Source organism: Eumetopias jubatus, unplaced genomic scaffold, assembly GCF_037043125.1.
Source record: "Eumetopias jubatus isolate StellerSeaLion01/CBP00866 unplaced genomic scaffold, mEumJub1_p1.0 scaffold_11, whole genome shotgun sequence".
Taxonomy (NCBI): domain Eukaryota; kingdom Metazoa; phylum Chordata; class Mammalia; order Carnivora; family Otariidae; genus Eumetopias; species Eumetopias jubatus.
The window spans coordinates 19,356,325-19,370,283 of NW_028274817.1; the positions used below are offsets into that span (position 1 = coordinate 19,356,325).

General features: G+C 55.5%; 2 protein-coding genes across 8 annotated transcripts in view; one reads left to right on the top strand and one right to left on the bottom strand.

The window, feature by feature from the left end:
- The window catches only part of ELF4 (E74 like ETS transcription factor 4), a 39,194-nt gene extending 33,992 nt beyond the window's left edge, over window positions 1-5,202 (top strand). For all 5 annotated transcript variants that reach the window (XM_028122692.2, XM_028122689.2, XM_028122690.2 and 2 more), the window contains one exon: window positions 708-5,202. In XM_028122692.2, the coding sequence (XP_027978493.1) occupies window positions 708-1,512 (805 nt within the window). In that variant the 3' untranslated portion in view covers window positions 1,513-5,202. The remainder of the gene's footprint in view (window positions 1-707) is intronic.
- A 5,813-nt stretch (window positions 5,203-11,015) lies between these two features.
- The window catches only part of BCORL1 (BCL6 corepressor like 1), a 62,057-nt gene continuing 59,113 nt past the window's right edge, over window positions 11,016-13,959 (bottom strand). For all 3 annotated transcript variants that reach the window (XM_028122746.2, XM_088028648.1, XM_028122745.2), the window contains one exon: window positions 11,016-11,360. In XM_028122746.2, the coding sequence (XP_027978547.1) occupies window positions 11,078-11,360 (283 nt within the window). In that variant the 3' untranslated portion in view covers window positions 11,016-11,077. The remainder of the gene's footprint in view (window positions 11,361-13,959) is intronic.

The window sequence follows — 13,959 nt, forward strand, 5'->3', positions numbered from 1 at the left end:
TGTTGGTCAAGAGAGAAGTGACTTGCCCACGGTTGCACACCACAGTGATGGCAAAGCCAGCCCTTGCCCTGGGCGGCGTCCGTCACCCGCTGGGGCTGTTCCCGTTATCTCAGAGTGCTCCCCCAGCAGCCACCAGCAACCTCCACATCGGGGCCCATCTCCCCAAGCCACCTCCACTCCAGAAAAGAGGCAACGGAGAATGTGACAGAGATGCCCGTTCTGCTTCCCTCGGGCCCTCCAGGCCCCCCTGGAAAGCTCTTGCTGCTTCCTGCCCATGCTAAGTGTCTCCACATTTTCCCTGAGAAGGTTGGGCTTTGAGTTCTGTGTATGTGGCACTCATTAGGCTCGCAGGGGCAAGGTGCCCTTCTGAGGCGGGAAGGCGCTAGAGCGGCGTGGTGAGGGACAGGAGCTCTGGGGTCAGAAGGCCTAGATGTGGGTCCCTGCGACTAGCTGTGTGGTCTGGGGCAAGTTACATAACCTCTGTGCTCCCGTTTCCGTTTCCTCAAGCTGTAAAGTCAGATTATTAATCTCAGTGCATGGGCTGGTTGGAAGATTCCTGACCTGTACTAAGTGCTCAGTAGATGTTCGCCGATCCAGCGACAAAGACAGAACACCTTCAACCAGCTCTGCTCCTCCTGGGCCCTCCTCCCCAGCCCACTGGGAGATGCCTCCTGACTTGACCAAACCTGTTTTCTGTTTCTTCTCAGTACTTCTTCAGTGCCCAGCAACATCCACCTGGGAGTGGCCCCCGTGGGGTCGGGCTCCGCCTTGACCCTGCAGACAATCCCACTGACCACGGTGCTGACCAGCGGACCCCCTGCCAGTACGCCTGCTTCCACACAGCTCGTCCTCCAGAGTGTTCCACCTGCTTCGACCTTCAAGGACACCTTCACTTTGCAGGCCTCCTTCCCGCTGAGCACCAGTTTCCAAGAAAGTCAGGTGGCAGCACCGGGGGCCCCGCTGATTCTCAGTGGCCTCCCCCAACTTCTGGCTGGGGCCAACCGTCCAAGCAACCCGGTGCCATCCTCCGTCACAGGGGCTGGACCGGCCGGGCCCAGCCCTCAGCCCCCCGGGACTGTCATCGCTGCCTTCATCAGGACTTCCGGTGCCACCGCAGCCTCTGGGGTCAAGGAGGGGCCGCTGAGGCCCTCCTCATATGTGCAGGGCATGGTGACTGGGGCCCCCGTGGAGGGGCTGCTGGTTCCTGAAGAGACCCTGAGGGAGCTCCTGAGGGATCGGGCTCACCTTCAGCCACTTCCAACCCAGGTGGTTTCAAGGGGTTCCCACAATCCGAGCCTTCTGGGGAACCAGACTTTCTCTTCTCCCAGCCGCCCCACTGTTGGGCTGACCCCAGTGGCTGAACTTGAGCTCTCCTCAGGCTCAGGGTCCCTGTTTATGGCTGAGCCTAGTGTGACCACCTCTGGGAGCCTGCTGACCAGATCCCCAACCCCAGCCTCCTTCTCCCCATTCAACCCCACTTCGCTTATTAAGATGGAGCCCCATGACATATAAATGAAGGGGCCGGGGGAAGTGTGCCTCACCAGGCCAAGTTGAGCGGCATTTTTATACGGACTTCCTATAGCAGAGACTGACTGAAGCAGGACTCCTGCCCTTAACTTTTCGGTGGGATCTCAGTACACCAGATCCCCTGTCCCCGACCCCTGCCGGTGTCACCTTGGCCAAGCCATGCCCAGTTTGAGCATCCCTGGCGTCAGACCATGGCCTTCAAGAGCACTAGGGGATATGCTCTTGTCAGGGTAATGGGCTGACTGGGTGATGGAGGAAGAACCTCCTGAGAAGTCTGTGGCCAGGGCCGATGCAGGGGCCCCGTGGGGAGAGTCCTTTCGTGGGGCTTTTCACCGTCTGTGTTCCCTCCACGGGGAATTTCCTATCCCATATGTGAATATCTCTGTATGTATTTGTGTGTACTCGTGGGTCTGTATCTCTGTTTCTTTGGGGAGGATGGGGGTGGAGCTGTGAGGTCTTCAAGGGTGTGTGTCTCTGTGGGTCAGCTGCAGAGATGGGGGTTTTCTTTTAAGGGAAGCATTCTCTAATTCCCTTCGGACAAACCATTCAGTTGCCCTGAGGCTATGGGGTACAGGCGGAATCCCCCAAATTGGGAGAGATGTCACAGAGCTGGAGCAGATCCTGGGTAGGAGAATTTCGATGGGTGGGTGTGCTGGGGAAGACGGGAGTTCAAAGGGACAGGGTCGGACCCAGATACGAAGTCCCCACACAGGGCTGGATTAACTGAATGTTTGTGCCGAGAGCCTGGGCTGTAATATACCAGCCTTCACTGGCACACTGGCCTATCCAACCCTCCCCCCCGATCCGGGGATCCCTCTTGATTAGTGTCGCCCCAGTATCTCCCTGCTGTCCGGTGTGGCTGGGGTAGCCATGTAGCCGTGGACACTGGGGCTGCCTCCCTTCCGTGCCCGCTGCTCAGCCTGCCTTCTACTCACCTTGTAGGTTTGCCACCACCATCCCCCCCCCCGCAGGATGGCTACCGCAGACCTCGAGTGGACCGTTGGCTCTCATCTCCAAGTCGCGCACCTAGCCCTGACTCCCACAGCAAGAAGACAGGAGCCAGTGGATGTGAGCCCCCACCCCCGACACTTCTGTCCCAACAGGGTTCCCTGCTTCTGTCTTTCCTCTTTCTGAGGACGTTTCAACCCATCCTCTCCTAAGTGAACCCCTCGGCTTCACTCCTCCTTCCCCTTCTTTGAATTAGCTTGCCTCTCTCCAGCCAAATTTGGGGGCAAGGCTAAGAGCTAAGACATGTCAGCCTCAGAATCGATTCTAATATCTGGTGAATTTGGTTAATGTGAATCAGTGCCCCAGGCCCTTGGCTATGTCCTCAGTAGAAAACCATCCACTTGACCTAACTACCTCCCCAGGTTGTTCTCTCTCTCCTTCTGGTCACTGCCAAGCCTCCTGTGTTCTCTCCCACTCTCTTCCTGTTCTTCCCTCTTCTCTCCCTGGAAAGGAACCATTTATGGATGTGCAGGTGTATTTATTACACGTCTCCAGCACTTGGCATTAAAATGCCTTTTTCTAATCCATTTATTATGACAAATTCCTGATGGTGGAAAGTGAAACATCCCGCGAAAGTCACCTAAAAAAAAATTTTTTTTGCACAAAGGCGCTGCATGAGTTTGGGGTGCCCTACCCCCCCAACGAATTTCACAGAACCCATGATCTGAAGGTCACTGATACCCTTACCGGGACATCACATGTTGTCCTCACAGTTCTCAGTCCCCGTGAGTCCTGGCAGCTCGTGACACTACTTCCCACCCCCTTGGGCAGTGGCCGCACGCCGGAGTGCTGAGTGTGGGCCCCCCACCCCCCGCCCCGGCTCTCGTCTGTTCTCCTGGCTCTGGCTCGGCTCTTCGGGGACGGCTCTGAAGTCAAGAGCCGCAGCTCCTGCTTACATTTCTAGCAGCCGGCTGGACGTTTCCATCCAGACGCCTGTCCTGCCTCAAAGACAGCCCCTCTGTCAAACATGGATTTAAAACAAATGAATTTTAAAGTCTTTACACACACACACACACACACACACACACACACAAAACCTTTCCCCTCAAAAAACAAACAAAAAGCTGTCATGACTTGCCTATTTCTATTCATTGTACCAACATTTTCCTGACCTTTGAAGCTTGACAGTTCAGAGCCATCTGATGGTTGCCTTCGTTTGACCCCGTCCCCTCCCCTATCTCCTGAAGTCCAGGCCATTTGGCACATCTCTGAAATCTCCCCTTTCTTCCACATTTCCGGAGCCTCCAGCCTAGCTCAGACTTACCCAGAGCTCACCCCCTCCCAGGCACATCAACACGCACCACGGTGTGACCTGTCTCATCCCCTCCGATCTGCCAGGGCACCGATTCTGTTCTTTCTCTGCTAAAAAGCCTTTGGTGGCTCCTCATTGCCTCTAGGTAAGGGTGATACTCAAAATACTGAGCCTCCCTGTTGTAGGCAGCTGGGCATTAACCCTGTATTTGCTGAATCTTGAGGCCGGCCAGGGATCCTGGAGGAGGGAGGAGGGAGCACTTGCAGGCTCAGGGCTGTAATTCCAAAAGTGAGGTCCCAAGTCGTTGACCTGGCAAGGCCCTTCCCCATGAGGTCCCAACTGACTTCCCTGGTCATCTCTCACTTGGTTTCCCTGACTCCCAAAATACTGCTCCAGTCAGAGTTAGGGATTTGCTGGCCTTTGAGCTTGCCTCTGTTCGGTTTCCCACCTCTGTGGTTTTGTTTTACTTGGTTCTGCTCAACCAGAATGCTCCGCGAATCCTTTAAGACTCGATTTGTGGAAGCTGCTTCCCCACACCAGCCTACCCTTACATGAGTTCTTCATTTTACATTCATAGCAATTGCCGCTCTTTGGGCAACTGATCGCGAACAGCCTGTGACATCTCCTCTGTTATAATCACAAACTGTTACTTAAATCTTCAATGACCTGGACCTATTTTGTCTCCCCAGTTAGTGTGTTACCTTCTGAGGGGCCGGGGGGGCGCGTAGCACCCACAGAGCAGGGCACACTACAAAGCATCTAGTGAGCACCAGCGAATATTGCCGATTAAGCTGGTGAGAGATGGGGACCAAAGTCTGAGGCTGGTGACCTCTGACCTCCCCCCTGCACAGGCACTCACCCCAGGTGCTCCACTGCCCAGGGCCAGCCCTCCCTGGCTCAGTGCCCTCATGGTACCCCCACTCCCACCCCCCAGCCTTGCACCCGAGAGTTGTTACTACTTTGAACATCCCCTGCCCCTAAAGAAACTTCCCTGTCCAGTTTCTTTCCTAATTCAAAGTGTTAAATTAGCTAATCTGGTTAACTAACCTGTGCTGATCTAGTTACGGGAGAGGGCTGGAGGCGACCCTAAGGAGACAGGTTCATTTTGACCAGAGTCCTGTGGCAGCACCATCCTGGCCTCTGCGATGGTGTAATGGAGTCAGGAGACGGCTCCTCACCCCCCCAGCAGCCCATGTAGTACAGCTTCCTCTGGGCCCCACGGCACTTTGCGTATACCTCTTATTGTAGCACTTAGCACATGGTAGCTCCTTAGCTGTGTGTTCATGTATGTTGCCCCTCCAATAGACTGTGAGCTCCTCAAGGACAGGGACTGTGTGTTAGTCACTGATGTATCCCCAGCGCCTAGCACAGTGCCTGGCACACAGTAGGTGCTCAATAAATGTTTATTGAAAGAAGGAATGAGTCTGGGCTCTAATCACGGGGATTTCAGCCCTACACTGTGGCAGGCAGAAGGGGGAGGAGAACAACCCAGACCTGGGGGCTTTCACTGCTTTTGGACCCCTCGCGTAATACCGCAGGCCGCTGCTTCCTCGCCCGTGTCTGCGCCCCGCCCCCCCAAACAAGGATCCACGAGGAGGAGCCCGAGGCCGCTTCCAGCTGTGCGGCGCTGCCACCCGGAGCCTCGGGCGACTCCTGAGCTCCCGTCCTTCGCCCCGCCCCCTTCCCGGGACAGCTGCGGCACTGCTTCCTCACCCCTGGGGGGAACCCAGTGGCCGAAATGTCAGGCCCGATGGGAGGGGCGGGGCGAGAAGTTATTTCCACCATCATAGGTCTTTCTGACCCCATAAGGTATTTTTTAAAGAGGCGGTTCGGTTGTCGCTGGTTCCAAAGCTGCTGGACCCGAGGTGGGTGAGCTCGTTCTCCTCCCGCCGCTCCCACGCCTGCGAGGCCCCGAAGGTCGCAGCCTGTGAGAGCCCCGGCCCCAGGCGCGCCGGACGTGGGGACCAACGTCCAGCAGGTGGCGCCATCGAGCTGGCCATGGCGGGCTGCCGGCGCAGGAGCGCCCGGGAAGGGAGAGGCGACTGGGGTGGGGCCGGCGTCTTCCCGTGCCTCCGTCCAGACTCTGCGCCCCCGACTGTCCCTGGGCGGCTCCGGCCCCCACCAAAGCCTTGCGCGGCCCGGGAGCTTCGAACTTCCCCACCCCTCCACTTTCCAGGGAGAATTTAGCAGGGAGCTGAACGCCCTCTCCCCATTGGCCTGCCGCGCCCGGCCCCGCCCCCCCGCGGCCCCCTCCCCCAGCCTCCGGGACCGGCAGGTGAGCACGCGGTGGACCCGGCTTGGCGCGCCGGCCGCCGCTCTTCCCCGGTGGCGGGAGGGAGCCTCCGCCGCCGCCCTCCCCCCCAGCCGCAGGGCGCCCGGCCCGGCCCGCCTCCCCACCGCGGCCTGCCTCTAGCTGCACGCCCGCGAGGCGCCGCTTTCCACCTGGAAATCGGAGAGCGAGCGCGGCGTCCGATTGCCAGCGGAGGGCCCTGAACGCCCTCAGCGTGAGTCCGGGCTCCCCGCGGGGCCGGTGCCGGGCCGGGGAGGCGTCCGCACCCTGCGGCCCGACGCTGCGGCGTGCCAGCCCCCCTCGGGGCGGAAACCCGGGGTCTAGGAGAACACGTGGAGTCCTGGCCCGCTCTGCTGCCGGGTGTCCAGAAGGCCCGAGCCCGGCACCTCCCCTGGGCAGCTAAGCAGGCCGCCCTTGGGGCGGACCCCATTCCCCCTAAAACACACACACACAACACACCACACACCACACACTACACACACACCACACACTACACACCGCACACACACACTATACACCGCACACACACACCACACACACACTACACACCACACACACACTACACACCATACACACACACCATGCACACCCACCACACACACACTACACACCACACACACAGTACACACTACACACCACACACACACACTACACACCGTACACACCCACCCCACACCCACCACACACACACACACACACACACACACACACACACACGGCTTCGCAGGGGCGGGACACAATAGAACACTCAGCAAGCTCCCCTGTTACAGGTTAGATTATGGAAGGGGTGGTTTACTGCCCAATTCGCCCCCCTCCAACCCAAATGGGGATGCATGGAGAGCAGATGGTCCTTTTGGCAGAAATACGGAGACTTGAACAGGGCCTCCCTTTAACCCTGCACCCCAAAGAGGAACATTCTGGTAAAACCATCATAAACAGTAGGCCCACGACCTCGGCACATAGGAGGAACTAACTTCAGCTAAACAGCCGTGTTTGCTCAGTACGATTCCCTTCTTTCGTGGGTAAATCGAGCCCTATTTGGCAGATGGAGCAATGAAGACAGAATGATTAGGTTCTCACCCGAGGTCAGCCTTGGCGGTAAGTGCTGGAGCTGGCTCCTTCCCCTAGGCCGCACTGGAAGGATGAGGCGATCCCTTCAATAAGAGGGAGGCCACCGCCCTCACTCCGGTCTGGAGCAGGGATGCGGAGCCCATCACAGCCCCTATCTCCTGCCTTGGTCTTCCCACCCTGGCAGAAGGGCAGTGAGGGGTCTCTAGGAAAGGTGTGAGGAAAGGATCCCAAAGGCCAAGAAAACAAGGAACTGCTGGTTGGTTTTGCTTTTAACTCTCCTCCTTTCTGCAGGGAAATAAAGGGCTGTGTGTGCCCACACACCCAAACCCAGACGCCCATGGCTGTCCCCGGCTCCCTAAAAGCCCCTCACCCATTCCTCTGGGGTCATTCTGACTCTGCCCGCAGCATCTTCCCTTCTGCCTTAAGTGGAAAGCCTTATAGTAAGTACCCTCACCACTCTCCCTTCATCCTTTCTTCTGAATCTCAAGCAATTACCTTTCTACCTCTCCGTCTGGCCCACCTCCCAACACATTTTTACCAGTTTATTCAAACAAAAACAAAAAACCCTCTATTGTTACCCAGTTCAAAGTTTTCCCGTGGTTCCCCATCACCTAAAGCAAAAGTCCAAGCTGTGCTCCTTGGCATGCCTGGCAGGTCTCCTGCGCCCTCCCTCCCAGTCTGTCCCCTCCAGCTGCAGTGACACTCAGGTGGGTTGTGGTTTCCTGCCCGTACTACCCTCTTATTTGTCTCTAAGCCTTTGCTCCGATTGTCCGTCCCCTCGGCTGAGACTCTTCCCTACCACCCCTAACTCCTGTTTTTCTACTGAAGTGTCAACTGAGCACCCTCTCCCAGGAAGTCCTTCCAACCACCCCAGGGCTCTTGCCCATCCCTTTGAGCTGAATCCTTGCACTCACCACATAGCTTTGGTGACCTACTGACATATCTGATTTCTTAACTGCAAGTTCCAAACAGAGGATTGAGCTAAAATCAGTGCTGTTATGCGGTTATTTGGGAACATGAAGCATCAAGATCAGAAAGTCGGTAAGCAAAGGCCAATGAGGAAGATTAATGCTGTGGCTCAAAGGAATGGGTGTTCCTCCACCTGGACAGAAAGACCTGGGTTGAAGCGTGCTCCTGGGGCTTGAGCTAAGGGCAGCTCACAGTTCACTCCAGGGGTTGGCTAGCCTCCAGTTGGCCAGACCCACAGATCCCCTCACCTGTATACTGACAGGGTTCCCCAGAGACTTAAGCCACAGTGAGAGGTCCTAAGAATATAGCTTAAACACCCCAGACCTATCAAGCCCTCCCCTTCCCCTCAACCAGTAACAGGCCCATTCTGGAGCCAGCAGTCAGAGGGAACTGGAGGTTCTACCACTGTTTTTCAGAAGTGGGAAGAAAAGGTGTAAAATCCAGGATGGGCATCTTGCCTCCATAGTAGCTGGCTCTTAGGAAGCCAGAACCATGGAAGGCCTGCACTGTGTGGGTGAGCAGGGGGAGCACAGGCACAACAGTGAGGGAGTGAGGAGACTGTGTGCTCAGATGCAGATGTGGGTGGCCCAGGGCAAGGGAGCCAGCAGGCAGGTGATCTTGAGTTAAAGAGGGTCATTCCTTACAGCCTAAGAGGGCTCCTCCTTCCAGTCCTGCTACTCCTGTGGCAAACAAGGAACACACACACACACACACGTGCACACGCATGCATGGCTCAACGGACGCAGGTAGTCCATTCTTCCCACCGCTCCCTGTCCCCGCACCCCACCAGGATGTGCCCCTGCCCTGCCTTTTCTTTCCAGATCTTGCCCCAGTGGCCCAAATGTTCACTAGCCCTGCCACCTTGTCCTCATTCGTGCTACCCAAACTGCAAGGCAGGATTAGGGGTTTCCCATCAGGACGTCCATCTGTTTTAACCACGGAAGAGCCAATGCGGGGAGAAGAGTAAAGACAGGAGACAGAAGCCCTGACACAGGTTTTTCAGTATGCAAGTGTTTTTGACTCCACAGCCAGTTGCTTAAAATGAAACATAAAGGGCAGCCAGAATACACACCCAAATGCAAAAAGGTAAAGGCAAACATAAAATAAACCACACAATACCATGAACCCCCACAAAACCAAAAAATTAAAACCCAAAACCCCTCAACTTTATATATATATATATATTTTTTTTTTTTTTAAAAAGGGAGAACAGCTGTTCAAAACCAACTGGGCAGTATGGTGGGGGTGGGGAGCAGTCCTACAGAAGGGGGCCTAGAACTTCCCCCTGGGAACAAAGAACAAACACAATACAAAGAAAATAACCACCAATGCTCCTGCATGGGTCAGGAGTCTCCAGAGAAGAGATTGTCCCATCCTCAAACTGGCTTTTTTTTTTTTTTTGCCTTTTTTTTTGTCTTTTTTTTTTTTCCATTTTCTTCTTTTGTTGTTGTTGTTTTAGCACCTGTACAATAAAACTGTACCATCTCCAACCAGAGCCGGCCACAGCGAGGCCCTCCTGCCTTCGGATGGTACATACTCTCTACAAGGATTGTTTGGAAAAAATAGCAATTGGTAGAAAAATAAGAACAAGAGTAGGAAAGACAATGCCACAGAGCAGGGCAGGGACAGGGAACCGCCCCCCCAGCTCCTCCCTCTCTCCCTCTCTCTTCCAGAACAAACCCAGCGCAGGAGGCCAGGAGGGAGGCCTGGCAGGGCCCCACAATCAGCCCCAGGTCCCTCAGCAGGAGCGGAGCCCAACCTCCTGCCCTCACCTAGCAAACAGCTGAGGCCTGGATCTCACATCTGGCAATCCGTCCCAGAGCCCTCTGCAGATTCCAAAGGAGAATGGGGGGCAGAGGGAGAAGCAGGGAGGAGAGAGGAAGGGGGTACTGAGTCTGGCAAGGGGGAGAGGTGAGGGTCAAGGGCTGGGAGCTGAGAGGCTCAGCATCGAGAAAGGGTGAGGGCCAGAGGGGGTGGGGTGGCTGCAGGAGCGGGGTGGAGATGCGGGTACAAGCCCATATTGTGCACTCTGAGGGGAGCAGTGAAGGAACTGTGAGGAGGGGGCGATCTTGGCCTTCAGGCCCATTCTTGACTCTCCCCAAATAGAGTGACCCATTAACCCCTCCCCCCCTCACAATCCATCCCTCCCCAGAAAACTAATCTCAAGATAGTGGGGCTGCTGCAAAGGGCAGGTGGTGAAACAGAAAAATGGGGGGTGGGGAAGCACCAAAGCCTCAGGATTACCCTCAACCCCCCAGCCCCAGGCCAGCACCAGCCACCTTCATTAGTCACAGGTCCTTAGGGCCCCCCTCCCCCCACCCCTCTTGCCCCCTCCCCAGTGGGGTGAAAACAAACCTGGGAGTCACTTTGTCAGAGGGAGGGGGCAGCTCCAGAGCTGATCAAGAAAGACAAAGAAAGGAAGTGAAGAAAGTCCCTCAATACAACAAGTTGTCTCAAATTGTCACAGTGATACAGACTTATCAGAAACCAATGAAACAATACAAATTAAATACTAATAAAATAAATACTATGGAAGACAGAAGAACACAGGGGAACGGAGGGGTCGCTCAGAGATTTGGGCTTTTCTCATTTCTCCTCCGGACAGGCCGAGGCCACCCCAGCGCCCAGGTGTGGTCTTGGTCACACACAAAGGAAGCCAGTCCAATGGACCCTGGCGCCACCTCCCACCATCCCCGGGACCTCTTGTCCTCAGATGTGGAGTTCAACTTTCCACTCCCATCACCAACCACAACAACAAAGACGATGACAGGGAGATGAGAACTAATCATAACCGGAAAAAAAAAAAATCCAGTCACTAATGCTGGCATTGATAAGGCGGCTTCTTGTTGGTCCGTATTATTGCCTCATTCTGCAGTCTGGTGCTCGGCGGCGGGGGAAAGACCCGGGGGGGGGGTGGGGGGGGGAGGAGAAAGAAGAAAAGGGAGCGGCCCTTGGCCTGGTCAACTGTTCCAAGGCTGGAACTCCACCTCAGACCCCAGGAGCCGAAGGAGCTCGGGCTCGTACCGCACCAGCTCCACAGTCTCAGAGGAGCCTGGGGCCGATCTGTCGTCCATGCCTCCGGGCCTCTCGGCTGGGGTCAGAAGCTGACTGGAGGCTACCTGCCGGTAGAACTCGGCCTTGGGCAAGGTGGCAATTTCAAAGTGCGGGAACCGAGCCTGAAAGATCCTGGAGGAAAGCTTCAGCCTCTTCAGGACGTCGGTAAAGAGGAACCAGTTGCAGGGCCTGGAAGAGGCAAGAGTAGGAGTTAGGGAAGGGGGTTGGGGGGAAGCAGTGGGGTGCCGGGAACACTCCAGAGGGCCCAGAAAGGCTGCCGGTCTGGCTACTCCTGCCCCAAAACTAAACCATGGGCTCCTTGGGTGTCGCTGAGGTAAAACTTTCCTGTTCCCTCCAGTGGCCGAACCAGCTTTCAGCTCCATCTCCAGCACTCAACCCGTGACTGAGCTCTTCCCAAAAAGTGGGAGCGGGAGGGAAAAGGGACCTTCCAGAACCTAAAACTCAGAGCAGGCATCCCTAGGCTTTCCCCCACACCCCGCAACTTGGAATTTACCATCTGCTGGGACCAGTTCTTCCCCCCACCCGACCCCTGCTCCCCTGTCTGGTTTCCCTTTCCTGTTCTCACTCCTGCTTCCCCTGCCTCCTTGTTCTCTGAGACCTTCCCCAACAGACGGGGAGCCGTGGAGAAAGGCCTAAACTGCGGGTAATCTAAAAGGCATTTCTCTTTGGCTCTGGAATGCATTAGACAAGTTTTTTCTCCAGCGGCAGCACCGTCCTTTCTGCAGGGCGGGAGCTCACATTACAGCCAGTCTGACTTTGCAGAGCACACCCGACTAGGCGGCAGCCTGGGGACAGCTGGGAGGGGTGCTAGAGAGGCCGCTCAGGGGCCACAGCTCCTCCCTTTGACCAAACCAGGAAGACACGCTGCATCACCAGGTTAATGGGCCCCATTCCAAGGCGGTCCCTCCTCCCGTGGCACTGTCCGGCTCCCAGCGGCCGCATCGGCCTCCCAACTGGTTGCCCTCTGCCAAGAGTCACTTGGCTGCACCCCCACCCGCCCCCGCTGGATCCTCTATTACTATCTATTACTTACTATTCATTTTCTAAAAAGAAAATCCGATCTTCTCACTCCCTGAACTGCTTTCCACGGATCTCCATACCTCCAGCAAAAAAAAAAAAAAGCCTCCAAATTCTTTACCACGATATTGCAAGACCTTTCAAACATGACCCCATCCTGGTGCCTGGGTGGCTCAGTTGGTTAAGCGACAGCCTTCGGCTCAAGTCATGATCCTGAAGTCCCTGGATCAAGTCCCGCGTCGGGCTCCCTGCTTGGCAGGTAGTCTGCTTCTCCCTCTGACCTTCCTCCCTCTCATGTGCTCTCTATCTACCATTCTCTCTCTCAATAAATAAATAAATAAACAAAAAAAGGGCGCCTGGGTGGCTCAGTTGGTTAAGCGACTGCCTTCGGCTCAGGTCATGATCCTGGAGTCCCGGGATCGAGTCCCGCATCGGGCTCCCTGCTCAGCAGGGAGTCTGCTTCTCCCTCTGACCCTCTTCCCGCTTGTGCTCTCTACCTCTCATTCTCTCTCTCTCAAATAAATAAATAAAATCTTTAAAAAAAATAAAAATAAAAAAACAAAAAAAATGACCCCATCCAACCTCTTCAGCCCAGTCTCCCCCGTCACACACACACACACGCACACGTGCGCACGCACACACTGTATCCCCCCACCCCACCAAGTGCCAGCCATTGGATGAAGGACAAGCCCTACTTTCTGAACTTCCTGAACTTGTTAGCCTTTGCTTGTACCACGCCCTCTATCAGCCTCTCGGGCCCAGCTCAGATGCCGGATCACCTGTGAAGCCTCCCGCCCAACCTCCCCAACCTCCCCACCCTCCATGAAACTGGTCGCTCGTCCCATCTCCCACCGTTCCATGGCATTTGGCTCACACCCCCTTTATAATCCTTCGAACACTGCCTGTCTCAGAAAGGCTACAAAAGCAATGGAAACTGCTGTCTCTGTGGCACAGGAATGGGGGCTCAGGGTGGAGTGGAACTCCCATCATTCACTTGACACCTTGCTCAACTATGTGACATTTTTATTTTGTCTCTTATTAGAACTGATTGTATACTCGTCTGTCTCTTCCACTAGCCTGGAGATGCTCTGAAGGCTGTATTCTGGCCCTCGGAGTTTGCCCGGTGCACCTGCTGAAGACACGGGTACAGGACAGACTGTTCTGCACACCACATACCACTTCTGCCCAGACTCACACCCCTTCTCCCTAACATGCAATGCCTTTCCAGGGACGGTAAATGCTCTTTTCGCACCATCAGGAAATGGAGTGCTCTGGGTTCAGAGAAAGGGACTATAGATACCATACCATAAAGACCATCGCTTTAAAAAAAATGGAAAAGAGCCCTCAGAACAGTTGGTAATAAGAATTCAGCTTTGCTTTGATGATTCCGAAGGCAGTTATGAACCCTGCAGGGCCTCAGGGTCATCATTCTACACCTTCCCTACTTCTTTTTTTTTTAAGATCTTATTTATTTGAGAGAGAGAGAGTGCCTGCGTGAGCACGCAAGCACAGAGTGAGAGGGGGGAGGAGCAGAGGGGGAGGGAGAGGGAGGGGGAAAAGAATCCCAAGCAGACTCAGCACTGAGCACAGAGCCTCACTGGGAGCTCGATCTCATGACCCAGAGATCATGACCCCAGCTGAAACCAAGAGTCAGGAGCTCAACCGACTGAGCCACCTAGGCGCCCCTATACCCTCCCTACTTCTTGGAGAATCTGTATTTCCCATTGTGCTGCAGCTGTGGCGAAGGGCG